Below are 18,790 nucleotides of genomic sequence, written 5' to 3'. Positions count from 1 at the left end.
TATCCTTCCTACTAGTTGCAGATGGTTGGAGATGGTCAAATGACCTGGCCTGGTGTTTATAAAACCTTTAGAGTCTAGTGTCAAGATTCTAATAAGAGTCTGAGACATTAACGCCATGGCAACACCATACAAATTGTATGCATGTGATATCAATAGAGATTTGAGTCTTGATTTTAAATTTTTATAAGTTTGTTGTCCCTTAAGTAGAAGCAGTATCACTGAGCTTACACTTTGCTGTATGTTGGTACCAGTGACATATTGTCTAGATCATGAAACTGAAAAACTGCAATCACAGTAGTTATATTTTTAGACTTACAGAAAGGTATATTTGTATGCCGTTCTTCACTGGGGGACAGCGCACAGCACACACCACAACCTTTCATGGAGCTTTTGTTGGAATGGGAGAAAATATTTATTGAGAAAGATTAATCCAGTAATTTGTCTAGCAGTGATGAAAGTAGTTACTGTACTCAATTATGTTCTCAACTGACTCCTATGTCTCCATATAGACACGTTTGTGTAGAAAACAGTTTTGTCTGAGTGATTAGTTGATCGTGTGTAGCAATAATTACTTAGACTGAAATTGGACAATCTGCTTATGGGGATTTTACTAATAAATAAACCTTCTGCACTTTGGTAAATGTATGAAGACTAATTAGTTATCTGAAACGTGTACTAGGAAATTAGTAACTAATAGTTATTGGAATTTAAGATAATTAAGATTACACACCATTATTAATTCTCCATGCAATTCAATAAATGTTTTATGTCAGTATATGTTCTGTGAAAATTACAACGATATTGAGAGGTCTACGTGACTAGTAGTTTTATGGAGTACCCTACCTTGACAACTACCTTGCAGAAAAATCAACATAGGTTAAACACCAAAATGTTCAGTTAGCCACCCTCATGGCAGAGCACTGCCTTATGTTTCTGTTATACATGTGGCAGTATACCACTTACACAGTTGTTGTCAGTTAGCCACCCTCATGCCAGAGCACTGCCTTATGTTTCTGTTATACATGTGGCAGTATACCACTTACACAGTTGTTGTCAGTTAGCCACCCTCATGCCAGAGCACTGCCTTATGTTTCTGTTATACATGTGGCAGTATACCACTTACACAGTTGTTGTCAGTTTAGTCCTAAAAGTAACAAGTAACTTCAAACCAATTGGTTATTTAAGAGGTCAACCTTCTTGCAATCATCAGAAAGACAAATTTCAAAAGGCATTTCAGAATTTTGTATTATTTTGTTTTAATGAGGAACTAATGACTAAACTGGATTGCATTAAGCTATTACAACAAGTAACCACACTGCAAATGATGGTGTAATACCATACTGTTTGTTAACGTGATAGCCATTGGTTCAGAAAAGATTCAGGTAAAGGATATGGCCAACCAGAATAATTGTTACAGCAATATAATAGGGAATTATGTGTTGTTATTCCCATCTCATAAGTTAGACAAATATCTTTGGAAAATTGCTTTGAGTATCTAAAGCACTTCATTTCTTTTTTATTTTAATACCCAGTAGTGTTTAGGAAAAGAAATATTGCAGACATTGTTTTAGCATTATAGATGGGCAGGAATTTAATTATTAATTTGAATAGAGACTGCTTTGTTCCTGAGAAGATTTGTAATGCTGACAACACATTTCTTTCTTGGACCATTTAAGAACTGTTGTTGTTTTTTTCTCAGTTTTCTATTTTCAATATTAATTAGTATTTATATGTATCAACCCCTCCTAAAAAAAAAATTCCGACAGGCCTGGTTGCTATAGTTTGACTTGTCAATTGCAGCTGACTACTGCTGAGTATCTGGTAGTGATTTTGGATGTTGATTTCAGCCCTACTAATTATCAGTTTTCACTTTTATTGTTTAGAAATGTGATGTTTTAACTTCTGTGTTGGTTTAAACTTTCAAAAAACAATATTTCTAAATTTTACTTAACCAGAAGTGAGTTCCCATTATTCTGGTCCACCTGGAGGGGACTATAGGTTTCATCTCAATCCTTGTCTGTCTGTCTGTCTGTCTGTCTGTCTGTCTGTCTGTCTGTCCCATATATAGTTTTACCAATTCTTATTTTTATAATGCCTTGAGATATTGAGGTAATATTTTGTATATGGCTTTATCATGTACTTCTACAGATTAAAGGGACACACCCTAGTTACGGCTAGTTGTTAACCATTATGGCGTTGTTTTTCGCTATTAAACCCATTTTTTCACAAATAAAATTGCACTTTACTTACCGTTTATTTTTTAGAATATACATTTCCATTCACCTGAAGTGTTTTTTGGTAATCCTGGTAATCCTGGTGTTTGTAATACCACAAAATAAATTTTTCGTATTTCTTAAAAACGGACGCACGTTTGAGAAAAAAACTTTGAGCAGACAAGGTCTAATCTATTTTTAGAGGGGATATTTCCATTTCAATGTCACAGACGTTGGTATACCACGTGACCGTTATCATTTTGGTTCGGTTTGTTTTCTCGTGCACGGTTTGCGCAATCAACATCCGATTTGTTGTTGTTCATTTGTGAGATTTTTCTTCACAGTTCGTGAAAATTTTCAGTAACAATAAAGTTCAGACAAGTAAGTGTCTCAATACAAAACGTTACAAACCCTTAAAACCAATAATTTTGCTAAGTCTTACGATATCTGGAGAGGGGATACAACCAGGACAGAACAGTTGGAACATGTCCAGGAAATTTGTCATGATGTAGGCATTGTTGTGCTTCGAGCGACATCTACCGGTGACATCAAAATACTAACTTTCAAAATTATTTCAAGCAATTGGGACATGGGGATTCCCATGGTATTTATCGATATAAAACCTGCTTTTTCACTCCATTTGATAAAAACGTGATCTAAGTGTGTTACAGGTTTGTAGATTAACCAAATTATAATTTATTTTCGCTGGATGGAACTAGGGTGTGCGGCTTTAAGTTTGACTTTCAAGATGATTTACCCATTTTTGACAGAATTATGGCCCTTGTACTTAGGAGATGTGAACAGTTGTTTTTCAGATTCATTTTTTGCAGTGCATCACTGAGATTTTTGACTCTGACCAGGGCCTGTTCTAGACATGAATTTTGTGCATAGCTTTATTATGTTCTGTTAAAGATAAAGTTTAACATTTATAGTAATTTACCAATTTTTCACAGAATTATGACTCTTGAGCTTAGGAGATACGAAAATTTGATGGGCCCAATGCTTGTCTTTACCTAGGTAATTGATTATATATTTACATAACTGGTGAATTATAATTTGACTACTGAGGCACTGACCATCAAAGTTTCAAACAAAAAAATCCTGATGTACATGAATAAAGTTCTAGTGATCTATAAATTTGCAGTCTTTAATTATAGAATATAACGATTCACCAATTAATTTTTGCATAAGTTGCAGTAGTGACACACTAACTAACAGAATTATTCTGTCCTAAACTTTTGTTGAAAAAATACCGGTAAAGTAAAATGCTGAAAAATATCTTAAGTTAACTTTGTTATAGAGTTTACAGCTTTAAAAACATCAATACAGCATTTGTTTCTAATTGGGTATCCCATCCCTGCATCCTGCTTATAATAAAGACATTAAATGCAGAATGACTGAGAGTTGTCATGAATGACAAATAACTATCAATACCTGATTCTTCATAATACAGACAAACCCCTCTTAAACTGGACACCTATGGGACCAAGTACAATATCCAGTTTTAAGAGGTATCCAGTTTAGAGAGGTTCTGTTTTGTACTGAAATTTGAAATAAAAAGTAAATGGTTTAGGAAATTCTGAATGTCCAGGTTTATGGGAATTCTGGTTAACAGAGGGTCTTGTTTTGAGAGGTTTCACTGTGTGTAGAACACCTTGGTTAGTATTTCACTTGCGTCACCTGCTATAACATGTGTTATTCTACACTCATCAAATAAATGTCATGTGTTTATTCAGCCGCAGTTTACAACAGTACAGTAAGCTCCATTTGTAGTTTAGGTGAAATGCAGTTTCAGAATTGCATAGAATACAAATAATGGGATGAGGTGGGGACATAATCTCTATGTATTAAACAGTGTTTCTGTTATTTATAGCTATATAATGAAACTCCTCATAGCAATATATTTTCCTTCTGCCAACTTTATTAGCAGGCCTGTTTGACTAATTAAAAGTCTTTTCTGCGAGTGCACAGCTTAGTGTTGTGGGTAGGTTTATTACTTTTGTCATGAGCTATTACTGTGACAAACCTAAATGTCATCCATGAATAAGACGACTTAATAAGTTGAATAATTAGATCATGTAATTATTGATAATTATTTTCAAAATATACACATAATAGGCTTTTGTAACTAATATCATCTTGTGTTTACTGACACCAAGCTTACAATACTTTGTTTCGTCCATCCTGATCAAAATAGCCCTTACTCATTTCTTTCTTGTTTGTACATTTCATCTGAATATAATTCAGTTTTTAAAATATTATATTAAATATTTAATTTAATGGGCCCACTATTAATGTGTCAGGTTACAGGAAACCAAAGTATTGTTTGAGCTGTTAATAATAGTGTTTAGAATCATACGGAAATTTGTTACTGATGCAGGCCTGTATGCAAGAATTGTTTGTGTGTGGGGTGGGTGGGGTGGGAGGGTGTGCGGTATGTCTCGAAAAAAAGGACCTTTGTGAGCATTGACATTGTTAAAGTTCAAGTTTGTTTTGTTTAATGACACTACTAGAGCACATTGATTTATTAATCATCAGCAGTTGGATGTCAAACATTTGGTAATTTGGACTTATAGTCTTAGAGAAGGTCAGGTCAGGTCATAGATTTAACGTGCACATTCAGAGCAAGCTGTTGTAGCGCACGCCTGTTATGGGCGCAAGTAATTGCAAAGCAAGTTCTTCCGTCCAAGACAGGAAAGAGGGGGTGGGGGGGGGGGAAGGCGGGCTTCTCGCTTACGACTTAAGCACTGAAGGAGTGCAGAAGACCAGTTGTTGATGTTACGGAAGGTGGTAAATTTAGAAATTTCTCAGAAGGAGAAGTAGGTCGAAAAATTGAAGTAATTTATGTGCGTTATATCCAAAAGAATTTAGATGGTTCAGCTGAGTTAAAGAGTGTCAGATTTTTTATTTTAGCCTAAACGTACCGACCTATACGAACCTAGGTTGTTGAAGTAGCCCTGAAAAGGGCTGTCAGGGTAACAGTTTGGCGTCGAAGTTTGGAAACTTGTCGAAGATGATACTGTACAACTTGAGGACGCTCAGGTAGTGGCTGTCGAAGACCCTGCGCAATGCCTTGTGGACAATCTGGTTGGGTGCTCTGCGGTGGATGACCACTTGTTTGAACTGTCCGCTGTGAAGAGTGGTGACCATGTGGCTATAGTCACCTTGTTCGCCCGTCTTGAACCCGTGGATATCGCATGTGCCCCTTTCCTTGTCGTATAGCGGGTCAGTGAGGGCCGTACCTGGTAACTGGTCATATTGGACGTGGTTTGCGAACATCAGGTACTTCTCGGTCGAGGTGCTGATATCTGGCAGGGCTGTAGTCCTGGCAGTTTTTGCTGGTCTCCTCTCCTCTGGGGGGGGGGGGGGGGAGAGTGTGGCTCACTTTGGTTTTGGAATGGCCGCTGGTTCGAACCCACCTGATGGCGCCGTAAGATTGGCCGTTAAAAGGGCCGGCAGGTGGGGGTTTTGAACCGCGGTCTGTAGAGTGTCAGGGCTGGCCGGCGGGTCCACTTCTATGCGATGCGGGCTGGCTGGTGTGCGTTGGAGTGGGGATGGCTTCCTCGGCGGCGAAGGGACCACTACTGGTGGAGTAGCCACCGGCTGAGATCTGGAGCAGGGATGATGATGAGAAGAAACCCACTACATTTTTGTATTAATAGCAAAGGATCTTTTATATGCACCATCCCACAGACAGGATAGCACATAACACAGGCTTTGATATACCTATACCAGCCATGGTGCAATGGCTGGAACAAGAAGTAGGCCAGTGGGCCCACCGATGGGGATCAATCCTAAACTGACTGCACATCAGGCAGGTATTTTACGAATAGGCTTCGTCCCACCCTTGACATTGTGAAAGACGATCACCGTTGTTTGGAAAAAGTGGACAATGCGGGTCCTTGTCGTGGCCGAGGTGCATATGCAGCCAATGCTTGCCCCTTGGTACACGCCTATTGCTGATCAGTTTAGACCAACAGATCATTGTCCATTTAATATAGAAAATAACTAGTTAATCATGTAGGAAATCAGCTTTATCCTATGAACGTTTCAATGGGAAATTCCGTGACGCTTGCCGAGCTGAATTTCCCATTCGGTCTGAACAGGATAAAGCCGATATCCTATGTCATTAGCTAAATGTAGTTATTATTTTTATTCTGCAGTCCGAAAAAATAAATAAGTGGAAAAGCTATTATGTCTGTTATTTTAGCCTAGAGGTCAATTGGGTGATTTTGTAATGTAACTAAACATGTAAGCATGCGAGTTTGCTTTAATCAGTCATCATAATCAGTCAACAGAAACAGTGGATAAAAGTGATTACATGTACGCTGTGCTTTGGTGAATTTAAATCAATTTGCTAAGTTGAAAAAGGTGATCTCAAAATTTAAATTTTTTAAAATTCTATAGTCATTATAATTGAGAGTTTTGTTTAGAGGTGGATGTATGATACTCGAAGGAACTTGATGACAGGATGTGTAGCTAGCAACTGCTGTGTATGATCAGTTGTCTAGTATTTGGTTGGTTAGTTACAGCACCAACAACCTGTTTTTTGTTACTTCCATGTATACTATGTAATTCTAAGGGGCTGAATGTAGCCCAGTGGTAAAGCACTCGCTCGATGCGCGGTCGGTCTGGGATCGATCCCCGTCGGTGGGCCCATTTGGCTATTTCTTGTTCCAGCCAGTGCACCATGACTGGTATACCCTGTCTTGTGGGATAGTGCATATAAAAGATCCCTTGCTGTTAATCAAAAAGAGTAGCCCATGAAGTGGCGACAGCGGGTTTCCTCTCTCAATATCTGTGTGGTCCTTAACCATATGTCCGACGCCATATAACCATAAATAAAATGTATTGAGTATGTCGTTAAATAAAACATTCATTTCATTTCATTTCTTTACTTCTAAGGCCACGTGCCACAGACTGCTAACAGTACAGAAACTACTGCATAATGTCAAGTGCTTTAACATATTTCAATTGACCAAAGCATACATGTTTATTTTTATAAACTAAACATGTAAAACCATGTATTATTACCCTTATTTTATCGGTGCAAAAAAAAGAAGAAAGTTGTTTTGTTTAATGACACCACTAGAGCACATTGATTTATTAATCATCAGTTATTGGATGTCAAACATTTTGTAATTTTGACATATAGTCTTAGAGAGGAAACACGGATTTTCCCAATTGTGACAGAGTTATAGCCCTTGAAGTTAGGAGATATACTCTTCAAAAAAAGAAACAAATAGCACATATTTTTCATAACATTAATAACACAATAGTAAATGTTTTAATATAATCTTATTCAATAGTTAGTGGAAATGATATCATACAATTATGGAACTGACAAAACACCTTATTTGACGTCAGCATGTGGAAATGTGTTTAGCTGCAATATCCTATTCAATAGTTGTAGAGCTAACATTTTCCACGTACAAATCATGCACGCAGAAAATTGTGTTGCATTCACACAAGCATTATCGACAGTGTCTCTATGTAACACTGAAATTATGCCCAGGCTTACAGAAGCACAACATAACAATGCAATTGGCCGGATGGAAGCCGGGGAGTCGCAATCAGCAGTTGCACGTGTTTTGAACACATCTCAGAGTACAATATCTAGGCTTTGGCACCATTATCAGCAACTGGAGTGTCACATGATCACCCCAGATCCGGTCGCCCCAGAGTTACAACAGCGGCACAAGACAGGTACATACACTTACGGCACTTACTCGACAGATTCCTAACTGCTTCGTCATCAACATCTGCCACACCTGATTTTGCGCAGAATATCGGACCAGACTGTGAGAAATCGTTTACGTGAAGCCAATATCTGACCAAGAAGACCAGCTAGGTGGACAGTTTTAACCACACAACATAGGCGTCTGCGGCTTACATGGTGCAGACGTTGTCTGATATGATGTCGACAACAGTGGCGAAGTGTTGCTTTCAGCGACAAGTCGCAGTTTTTGCTGATGGCAGAGCTAGAGTCTACCGACGACGTAATGAGCGTTACTCCAATAATTGTATCCAGCAGGTGACCAGGTTTGGAGGAGGAAGTGTCATGGTGTGGGCAGCCATCACTTACACTGGCAGAACAGACCTTGTAGTTGTATATGTCGCAGGTCAACTAACAGCCCAACGTTACTGCAACGGAATTCTACAGCCTCACACCATACCTTTCATCAACACAGAAAACGTCATCTTTCAACATGACAATGCACGCCCACATAGCGCACGTCTAACAACAGACTTCCTGAACCAACATGATATCCAAGTGATACCATGGCCTTTGGGATCACCTGATCCTAACCCCATCGAACAGCTATGGGATGAACTAGACCGACGCTTACGACGACCCTGCACCACAGACTCTACCACAGCTGCTGCTGCAGGCCTTGCGGGAAACATGGGCAGCAATTCCCCAACCTGTGATTCAGGCACTGTTTGATTCTATGCGTAGGAGGATCCAAGCCATAATTGCTGCTCATGGAGATCATACTCAATATATTAGTGTCCACGACCTTGACCTTGATATGGTGGCTTAATTCTGTTGAATTGATAGACCATTTGATTCCAAGTGATGATATAATCATGTTTAGCAAGTTTCCGTTTTACTGCTATGGTTTTGAGCTACTTAATGATGAAATAAATTTGTAATACAAACCTAACATATATATATACCAGTTATGCGTTTCTATTTTTGAAGAGTATATGAAAATTTATTGGACCTATAGGGAACATGTATTGTTTTAGTAGTACTCTCAGAGAACTTTTTCTACAATACAGAAACATGAATTGTTATGATGTGGTTACAAAAACAAAAATACATCAACAAATAAATGAAGGTGGTTACCAATTAATTATCATAAATCGACTGAAAAGTAACTTACTTGATTGGTCAGAGCTTGGTGATGGTTGTAAATGGTCAGAGTTTTTGTTGCTGGTGTGTCAAAAATGTTAATTACATGTCATGGTGAAAAATTTAGAAAATCTTTAAAGTGTACATATATTGTTATTTATTTATTAATTCATGACATACAGGCTGTTTTTGACACTGATGGTAGTAACACTCACAGTATTAGCAGTAGCATAAGTAGCAGTAGTAGCACTTACAGCAGTAGCAGCAGCAGTAGTAGCAATAGCAGCTATAGCAGTAGCAGTAGCAGCAGCAGCAGCAGCAGCAGCAGCAGCAGCAGCAGCAGCAGCAGCAGCAGTAGTAGCAATAGCAGCTATAGCAGTAGCAGTAGCAGCAGCAGCAGCAGTAGCAGCAGCATCAGCAGCATTAGCAGTATTAGCAGTAGCAGCATTAGCAGAAGCAGAAGCAGTAGCAGAAGCAGCAGCAGTATTGTTGTTTTTTTAAATACTGTATTGTTGTAATTCACAGACCCAGTTTAAGCATATTAAAAACAAATAGTATATCACACACACACACACACACACACACACACATATATTATTTATCATATAATATCTTACATTTTCAGTGCAATCAAAGTATGTGATATTTTTCAGATCACATACTTTAAGAATTTGATAACTTTGCAAATTAGATGTAAATTAGTCGAGGTCTCGTCACTAGGTTTATTCAAACGTACTTGGGTAACATTCCATGATTCATGTATGTGTTCATAATCATCAAATAAAACATTTCAATGGCAATTTGACACTGAAAGCTGTCCAGCATTCAGAAAACAAAAAACTTTAGGCATAACTTTATTTTGATGTAAGGACATCCAAAATGACGTCATTCGAGTTTGACATCATTTCCATTCAAAAATACACTGCACCACATATTCTTACGTCATTTGAATATCTAGTGATGGCGGACTGGAATTAAAGTTGCGTGTACAGTTTACAAAAACGTATTAAGCTTGAGCTTATATGATAAAGAGATTATTACCCTCATGTATTTCGGTATTGTCAATATCATATATTAGGAATAAAAACAATGCCAAAGGCTCACATAATACAATTTTTATTCCTAATATATGATATTGACGATACCGAAAAACACTCTGGTAATAACCTCTCTCTCTCTCTCTCTCTCTCTCTCTATATATATATATATAATCTAGGTCTGACAGCTTATTTGATTTTCATATCATAGAGATTTCCTAGATGATAAAATGTAGCTATAAAAATGGGAAATAAATACAAACATTTGTGATATTAGAACCTTAAGAACATCACTAAATATTCCATGTTTGCAGAGGTGCTGACTGATGGCAATAAAATGAATTCAAACTTTATGGATATTTTATGTAGCCTTTCCAGTTGAGAAAATTGGATGCAGATGAAAAATTGCCGTTGATGAAGCACATTACAGAAGACAAATAACATTTGTCAAATCTTTTAAAGATTTGTTTTATCTCCGACCACTTTTCCTTCTTGCCTGCGAAGTCATTCTTTTCCCCAGTGTTTGACAGGATCTCTCATCCTTTGCTGTCCAAGGGACAGGATGTAGTTCATTGGTAGAGTGTTTGTAGAATCAGTCATCCTCAGTAGAATGTTGAGGTTTTTTGTCTTCCCATTCAATGGTCCATGACCTATACATCAAAGGCCATATACTATCCTGGCTATTGGAAAGTTAAAAAAGTTAAACTTTGTTTTGTTTAACGACACCACTGGAGCACATTGATTTATTAATCATCGGCTATTGGATGTCAAATAATTTCAGAGGAATAATCATTTAGTATTTTTTTTGTTCCATGACCTACTTCAAATGAGGTAAAAAAAATAAAAATAATGTGTCAATCAAGTGCTCTACCACTGAGCTACATCTTGTCAAACTGTCTAATAGTCCAGGCACATTGTGGAGATTTGAGAATTGTTAAGGCATTTTTGGGTAGAATATGGTATACAGTCGTTTTTATATGACTAGGACTTGCTGATTGCAAAAATGCTGTATACCAAGCTGAATTTTGTATTTTTAACCCCCTAAAACCCTAAAAGAAGATGGCCACCAATCTTTCTATATGATTTCATTACTTCTCAACTAATTGAGATATAACAATGATCTAAGACATTTTTTTGACATACTAAGCATCCAGCAATTCAATAAAAACAAACTGAAGTATGTAGTATCAAGGTTTTGGTAATTTACAGGAAAGGTCAAGGTCAGTATGCAAGGTGGTTTCTCAATACAGCAAGACATTGTATTTTTTCTTTCTATAAACGTAATTTGGCCTTCGCTGTAGTTTTTATGTTTTGGATAATTGATGAAATTAAGCACCAAAGTATAACATTAGATTAATAACTTAACATTTGAAACATATTATTGTTATATAAACATAAACTTCAAATATTACATTCAAACTCACACTGATATAGACTTCTTATGTTGGATCACACAGACATTAAATCTATTATTGTTCAACTACGTCAATGTTCATGCAGTCACCTGCACATTCGCAGGCATCAGTGCATGAAAGTTTTGCCTTTCTGCATTTACATTTCTGAGAGGAACACATGGACGGACAGCCACATGCAATTAGTTGCAAACAGGATACTGGTACAGATGGTAGGGATACTAAAACTGGTTGGAGTTGGTCATCTTTCAGTTCCCATCCCATAGTTGTGGCTGGTGGAATATTTAGAAGTAATATACTGGCCTGAAGCCAAACGATGGTTTGATAATGAGCTCTTTGTATGTGGTATCTTGCAGCATCACTTCTTGGAGGGAGCATTTCTGGACGCTGTGCATTTTTGAAAAGTACATATCTGGCCTTGTTTGTAGTGGCTGCATTGGGAACTTTATAGATCTTACAAATTAATGACTCAGCATTATGCATTGTATGTTCTGTTAGAGGCTCTTTACCAAGGCTATCAAGCAGTTCTTTGTACTTGTAGAAGATATCAAGAGTTGTTTTCTTGGTGTGACCAGAGAGGTATGAAGTTGTATCACAGCCTGTTAGCACATGAAAAGGAAGAAGTTGAGCTGTTGGGAGATCTCAACCATGTGTATCAATAACCTCTCTTACTGAAATGAATTTTTGTGTTTTGTGTGTCCCTCCCTTTAACCACAAATTGGTGCACTTCATTCTTGCATAATGTGCAATGAGCAGCAGGAAAACATCAGTGTCTCTTTCAGAAACCACAATGGTGTCGGAACTTCATTCACACAGTGAAGCACAATTCGAGTATCGGCCTCCTCATGGTAACGTTGTGTAACTGTGTGATGTTGCTGTCTGGAGTGTTGCTTCTGACATCTGTTCCATCTGTGAATCATCCAGCAACTACAATACTCTTGTCTGATCAGTTCATCTAATATAATAAAAATCTAGCTACGTCAATTTTGTTGTCTTGGTGGGATAGAAACCCAGGCCAGTCATGTCGTAAGGGTATTTGTCTTCACTCAATCTTTCTTTGAATACCAATTCCTCTCTTTCTCCTAGCCCTGGTTCCTGACTTGATAGAATGATGTTCGTATCTATCAAAAAGGATATCAATTCGACTGTACTTTGCACAGATTGGTAGACTGCCTGTACAAACATATCTGCAAAATCACCAAATGTTAATGCATTTTGCAGATTCCCAAAAGCAACAACCAATGCCTGGCCATCAATTATAAGTGTTGCACCATTAGGGATTTCTATGGTCGCTAGACAAGATATGTTCTTTGTTAGTTCTTCCATAAGCACTGATTTGTGTCCTGTGCGAAGACTACCATCCATCTGTGCAAGTGACAGAGGTACTGGCAGAAGTTCGTGCTTTAGTATGTTTTTCAAGTCAACATTTCGACCAGCTTCAAAAGCAATGAGTAGTCTTTGCAGGATAGACATAAAAGTTGGAAAATGCCAGTGACTTATTCTTTGGCAAAGGATCTCTGAACTGTTTTCCAAACTGTCCTTCACCAGTAAGAATCAGTCTGTCCCTCACAAATTCTCCAACTTGCTTCTGCCTTAAATTTCTAACATTGGTCTCTTGCATGAAGCAACGACTCTGTAATCTCTTTTGTTGCCTGATCCTTCATTGCAATGTTGCACAGTGTTGCATCATCATGTTTAACTTCTTGGAACACACCAAAAGTGTTTAGAACCTGTATATCTCTTTCTTCATCTTCACAATTTCTCGGTCTTTGGCTCTTGGTGGCTTCTTTGTGGACTAATGAATCGTCGAGTGCAAGATCATAGAGCTGCCTAGTGACTGCTGCAATCTGTGCTCGTAGGTTAAATGATAAAGCCCTTCTAATTAAAGCAGATACAGTCTTTGTTATTCCAACTATTCCACCTCCTCTCTTACCTCTTCCATTCAGCCATTCCTGAGACTGATCAGGATCCACTTGGTTGAATCTGGAATTCCCCACCTTCACTACAAAGTTTCCCTCTCTGAACTGCTCAAGAACATCACTGGGCAATTGATTCATCTCAGCAAGGTATATAATACCCCCCATTTTGCATAATTTGTATGATCATATATGTAAAAATAGGGAAGCATACATTGGAATGCAAAGAGGTGTAGCTCCCAAATGCCATCTCATTGAGCACAGATAAACATCAACAGCACTTTCACCATCTGCAGATATTCCCACTATAGCATAAAGTTAGGATCTTCAGCATGTCTTTGACCAAACCGAGATAGTGTATTACTAAGTCTTGGTGTATGCCAGAGTTATATCAACAAAAATTCTGCTGGACCAATGTTAGAAATGTACGGATTGTTTTTAGAATTTCAAATGTGGAATTTGTTTTCATTGAACTACTGGGTACTTCAAATGTCAAAAACAGATCTGAGATGATTATAGTATCTCAGTTAGATGAGAAGTAATGAAATCTTATATAAAATATGGTGGCCATCTTGTTTTGGGGCTTTAGGGGGTTAAAAACACAAAATTCAGTTTGGTATACAGCATGTTTGGAATTGGCAGGTCCAAATCATATAAAAACAACTGTATACCATATTCTACCCCAAAATGCCTTAACAACCATTTTCTAGAGGTTTTTTCCAGTTTTGTGCCTAGACTATAAATCAAGTGTAGCAATATAAAATGTTTTAAGTGTGTTTTGTTTAACACCACTAGAACATATTGATTTATTAATCACTCACATATTGTCTTCAGAGAAAATCTGCTACATTTTTTCACTAGCAGAAAGGGATCTTTTATAAGCACCTTCCCACAGACAGGCCAGCACATACCACAATATTTGATATACATTTACTAGTCTTCAGAAACTGGTTGGAATGGGGCAGAACAATCAATGTGAGTTTACAAAGGGGGTTTGATGCTATAACAAAACATCTCGGGTGAGTGCTCAACCAACTGACCTAGATCCCGTTTGTTTTGCAAATGGGTAGGAATTTCATCATCAATCATTACGGTAGTTATAATCGGTTGGTGCCAACCTATCAAGTTTCGATTACATGATCGGTAAGAATTATATGAACATAAGAAGGATAATAATAATAATGACTATGCATCTATTGTCTTGTTTACTGGGATCTAGACCCTACAGATGGCTAATGTTACCTCAAATAAAGAGGGCAGGATATTTCATGAGAACTGTTGGTCTGTTCTTGTGTTGGTTACACAACTTTAAAACCATGAGAACTGCCAATCGGTTACGTGGTGAACAATTACATTCTACAATTAAAAGTGCCATATATCAGTCATAAAAGTGAAAATTAGTTTGTTTTTAAATACATTTGAACCACCAATGTAGCACAGAACCGTAGTTCAAGTGTTTTAGGATTAGGTAGGCCTAACTCATCGGTTACGAGAACTATATTCACGTTACCTAAGTAAAACTCACGTGAACTGACTTCCAGTTACCTAAAAGTTTGAAATATTGTCCCCTGAATAAATGGAATACCTTTTTAATTTATTTTATTTGAAAACAAACACAAACGGAAGATATTTACATCAATTCCAGATCTAAACAGGAGGATCAATTACATTTTATAGCACTGGCTCTGGCCCGTGCCAAATTCACCAACTGCAAATTTTAAGGACAATTGGTGAATTTTATTTTAAAGTAGCAAAAACAATTTGTGTAATAATTGATATTTTGTTGGAAAATAGCTATAGGTTTTGCATTTTTAGATACTTTTGCAAGCGTTGTTTCTGATCACTCAGAGCTAACCCTGTTTCAACATTTTCTCACACAATTGCATTATGGGTTTTTATCATCGATCATCACATTGGCTGCACCAAGGGGCGAGATGTAGCCCAGTGGTAAAGCGCTCGCTCGATGCACGGTCGGTGTGGGATCGATCCCCGTCGGTGGGCCCATTGGGCTATTTCTTGTTCCAGCCAGTGCACCACGGCTAGTACATCAAAGGCTTGGTATTTGCTGTCCTCTCTGTGGGGATGGTGCATATAAAAGATCCATTGCTGCTAATCAAAAAGAGTATCCCGTGATGTGGCGACAGTCGGTTTCCTCTCTCAATATCTGTGTGGTCCTTAACGATATGTCTGACACGTATAACAGTAAATAAAATGTGTTGAGTGCATCATTAAATAAAACATTTCCGGTTGCACCAAAACAATACATTTTCAATTATAATTGATCGTTAGAACACCACTAAATTCCATCCCTCAATAAACAATTAAACACCAAATTGCTGTCGGGTGATATAGTAGCTATGTTGTCAAACATTTGTTTCCTTTTTGTCACTTTGTTCAAATCACTAACTGTCAATTTCATTCACTTCTTCTGGTAAACACTGAAACAAGCACATTTCACATATAGACCACTGATCTTTTTTTTTTATTATTGATAAAGTAGGGTGGTAACCTATTCAATCTTACTATAGTGATAAAGACATTTTGAAACAGTGTGATAAATTTATTTTGTATCACACATATGTGCGATATGGACCGGAACCTTTAAATGGGGAATTCCCTTCTTTTTGTTTTTACTGCAGTTAGCGCCTTTTATTTACTGATATTATATATGATTTACAAATGACGTCACATCGTATTTGAAATACAAGGCTGCTGCAGAGTATGATTTTTAACATTAAATAAATCCATGAAAGTAGTTTTGATCATAGATTTAACAAAGTGTTGTTATGACATTAAATTAAAAACTGTTTTTGTAAAACATAAAAGAAGGTATGTAATAAATACAGAACTTTACATACATTGTTTTCACTTCTATTTATTGCACTCATTTATTTTGTGAAAGAACATACCACTTGACCGCTACACGGTCTCGTGATATATATTCTTGCATAAAATAAACTCATGCAATAAATAGGAAGTGAAAATAATGTATGTTAAGTTTTGTATATGTCATAGTTTGATGTGAAGAAGTTAATTATGGGACTCCAAGAATATAGTTCAGTCTTGGATGGGACAGCAGCTCTAAAGTGCGTATTTTGTTATCTGACAAGTGCTTTATAGGCATGAGAAAGTTGATCGAAGGGCCGAGTGGATAGTGTGGGCTGTCTCGGATGATTTAATTCATTTTATTGACAGTTTGAGTGTCAACTCTAGTTAGTTAAAAATTTCTTCAATAAAGCTGGTATAGATTTGGGCCGAAATGGAACGAAATTAATTCTTGTTGCACAAATAAATCTATACTATTGTATAATGTCAAGGCACAAAGCTCAAGCTAGGATGCCGTCAATATTTTGTCATGGTGTTATTGACTCCAGTACGTAGCAGTTCAATGTAATGTTCTCTGGGCCACGTTTTGGCAGTCAATTTTATTGATGCAAGTGTTGGCTCTTTTTCCCTCACTTTCTTCCATTTTCTTTCAGTCTGAACACAGCCACAGACAACACCATTTTGGCGTCTGCTTTTTCCCCCTCTGGATTGTACTTTGCCGTCTGCGACAACCAAAAGCAGCTGCACCTGTTCGCTACTGAACCGGAGTGGACCCTGACGGACACACGGTAAGACTGATATTCACTGCAGGCATTAGATTCACAGAACTACACAGTGACAGTCACTGTTTGACATCACATGACCTTCAGGCTCACGAATGGATCTCTCTCTTAACAATCCAGGTTTATTCGTCACAGTTTCTGTTCTTGCTTGCTGTTTCAGTGTTTTAGAGCTACAATAATACTGATGTTACTGGCTATGCTGAATCATGATTTATTTCAGTTAATATTTGTTTTTAAGTTTTGTATTAAATGATGCTTATTTACACATTGGAGACTATTGTGATTCAGGTGTTAGTAGAAATGTGTGTACTCCGCGGAAATATCTTTCATCTTTTTTTTCTATTTTCTTTTTTTTGTTTTTTAAATAATTAAAACATAAATCTGTTTGTTCTACTTGTTTTGAGTTATGTGACCAATAGCTGTGATGGTGTGAGTGCAGAAAATACGACTGGAGTTGAATTAGAGTTATTGTTTGAGGACATTTGTAATATCTCGTTTAATGTAGTTTTTGTTGGGTGAGGCGAAAAGGACGACTGAAAGCCCTCAATCAATGAAACTTACACAGCTGTGCCGTCTCTGTGTGACTTGGAATATATTTCCGTCTGCGTCAAGAGTTTGGGCTCGCGTCAGCCGAACTGCAGCTTCAATTACATGGCTCAAGGCAGCATGGCAGTGCCCAACTTAGTTCAGTGGCCTTACGCGGTAATTAAAATGCAGATTGAATGCGAGAAAGCTGGCTTTGTGTGTGGAGAGCTGCACAGGTGCTGCACTTCTCAGATTTAACTCAAATCCCCACACAAGCTCTGCGTATTTACAGTAAACTAAAATACGTCAACATTAATTAATGGGGTTTTGGAAAAACTTTTAAAAAATCCCGATATTTTTGGGTAAAGATATTGAAGCTTTATCATTTAAGTAGTGTTTTTTGGTAATGGTTTATCAAATGGTGTTGTGATTGTTTTGGAATTTAAAAAAAAAAAATTTTAATGGTCAAAAATAAGAATTCCGGCAATGTTTAGGGTAAAGGAATTTAAGCTTTATGAAGTAATAATTGTTTGTTTTTTCATAAAGTTCTATAAAAATGTGCAAATGTGTTTGACTGATGATTTTGTTTTTGTAAGAAATTAAAACACATCAACATTAATTATTGGATTTAAAAAAAAAAAGAATTCAAGGAATGATTTAGGGTTAAAGAAATTTAAACTTTTATCAAATATTAATATTTTCAGTAAATTTCTAACAAATAATATTGCAATTGTTTTGGACTGATGATTTTGCTTTTACAGTATATTAAAAGACATCAAAAGAAACTGTAGAATTTTTTTAATGAGAATTCCAGCAATCTTTTGGGAGAAAGAAATATAAACAATTTATATGTCCAAAGACTTGGCAATTCTATCAAGTAGTTTTGCAGGTGTCTCGGACACATGATTTTTTTTTTACAGTGCCTTGAAACACATCAGAATTAATTAATAGATTTTTTTAAAAGTGAAATTCCAGCAATGTTTTTTGGTAAAGAAAACTAAACTTTATCAAGAAAACAATTTCTTTGTAAAGTGTCAGCAATTTTATCTATCGGTAGTGTAGTTGTGTTGCAGTTATTTTGAACAGTGATTTTGTTTTTATAATAAACTAAAACATTTCAAAATTAATTAATTAATTAATTAAAAAATTTTACAAGAGAGAATTCCAGTAACATTTTTTGATAAAAATAATTGGGTTCTATCTAGTAAATAATTTTCTAT

At 36.9% G+C, this 18,790-nt stretch overlaps 1 protein-coding gene across 1 annotated transcript in view; it reads left to right on the top strand.

The window, feature by feature from the left end:
- LOC121381085 (tRNA (guanine-N(7)-)-methyltransferase non-catalytic subunit wdr4-like) overlaps nucleotides 1–18,790 on the top strand; it is a 128,639-nt gene that overhangs the window by 20,780 nt on the left and 89,069 nt on the right. The window contains exon 3 of the mRNA XM_041510186.1: nucleotides 16,917–17,051. Within this exon, the coding sequence (XP_041366120.1) occupies nucleotides 16,917–17,051 (135 nt within the window). The remainder of the gene's footprint in view (nucleotides 1–16,916; nucleotides 17,052–18,790) is intronic.

Source organism: Gigantopelta aegis, chromosome 9 (genome assembly GCF_016097555.1).
Source record: "Gigantopelta aegis isolate Gae_Host chromosome 9, Gae_host_genome, whole genome shotgun sequence".
Classification (NCBI taxonomy): domain Eukaryota; kingdom Metazoa; phylum Mollusca; class Gastropoda; order Neomphalida; family Peltospiridae; genus Gigantopelta; species Gigantopelta aegis.
This window is presented reverse-complemented; position numbering and strand designations above follow the sequence as displayed.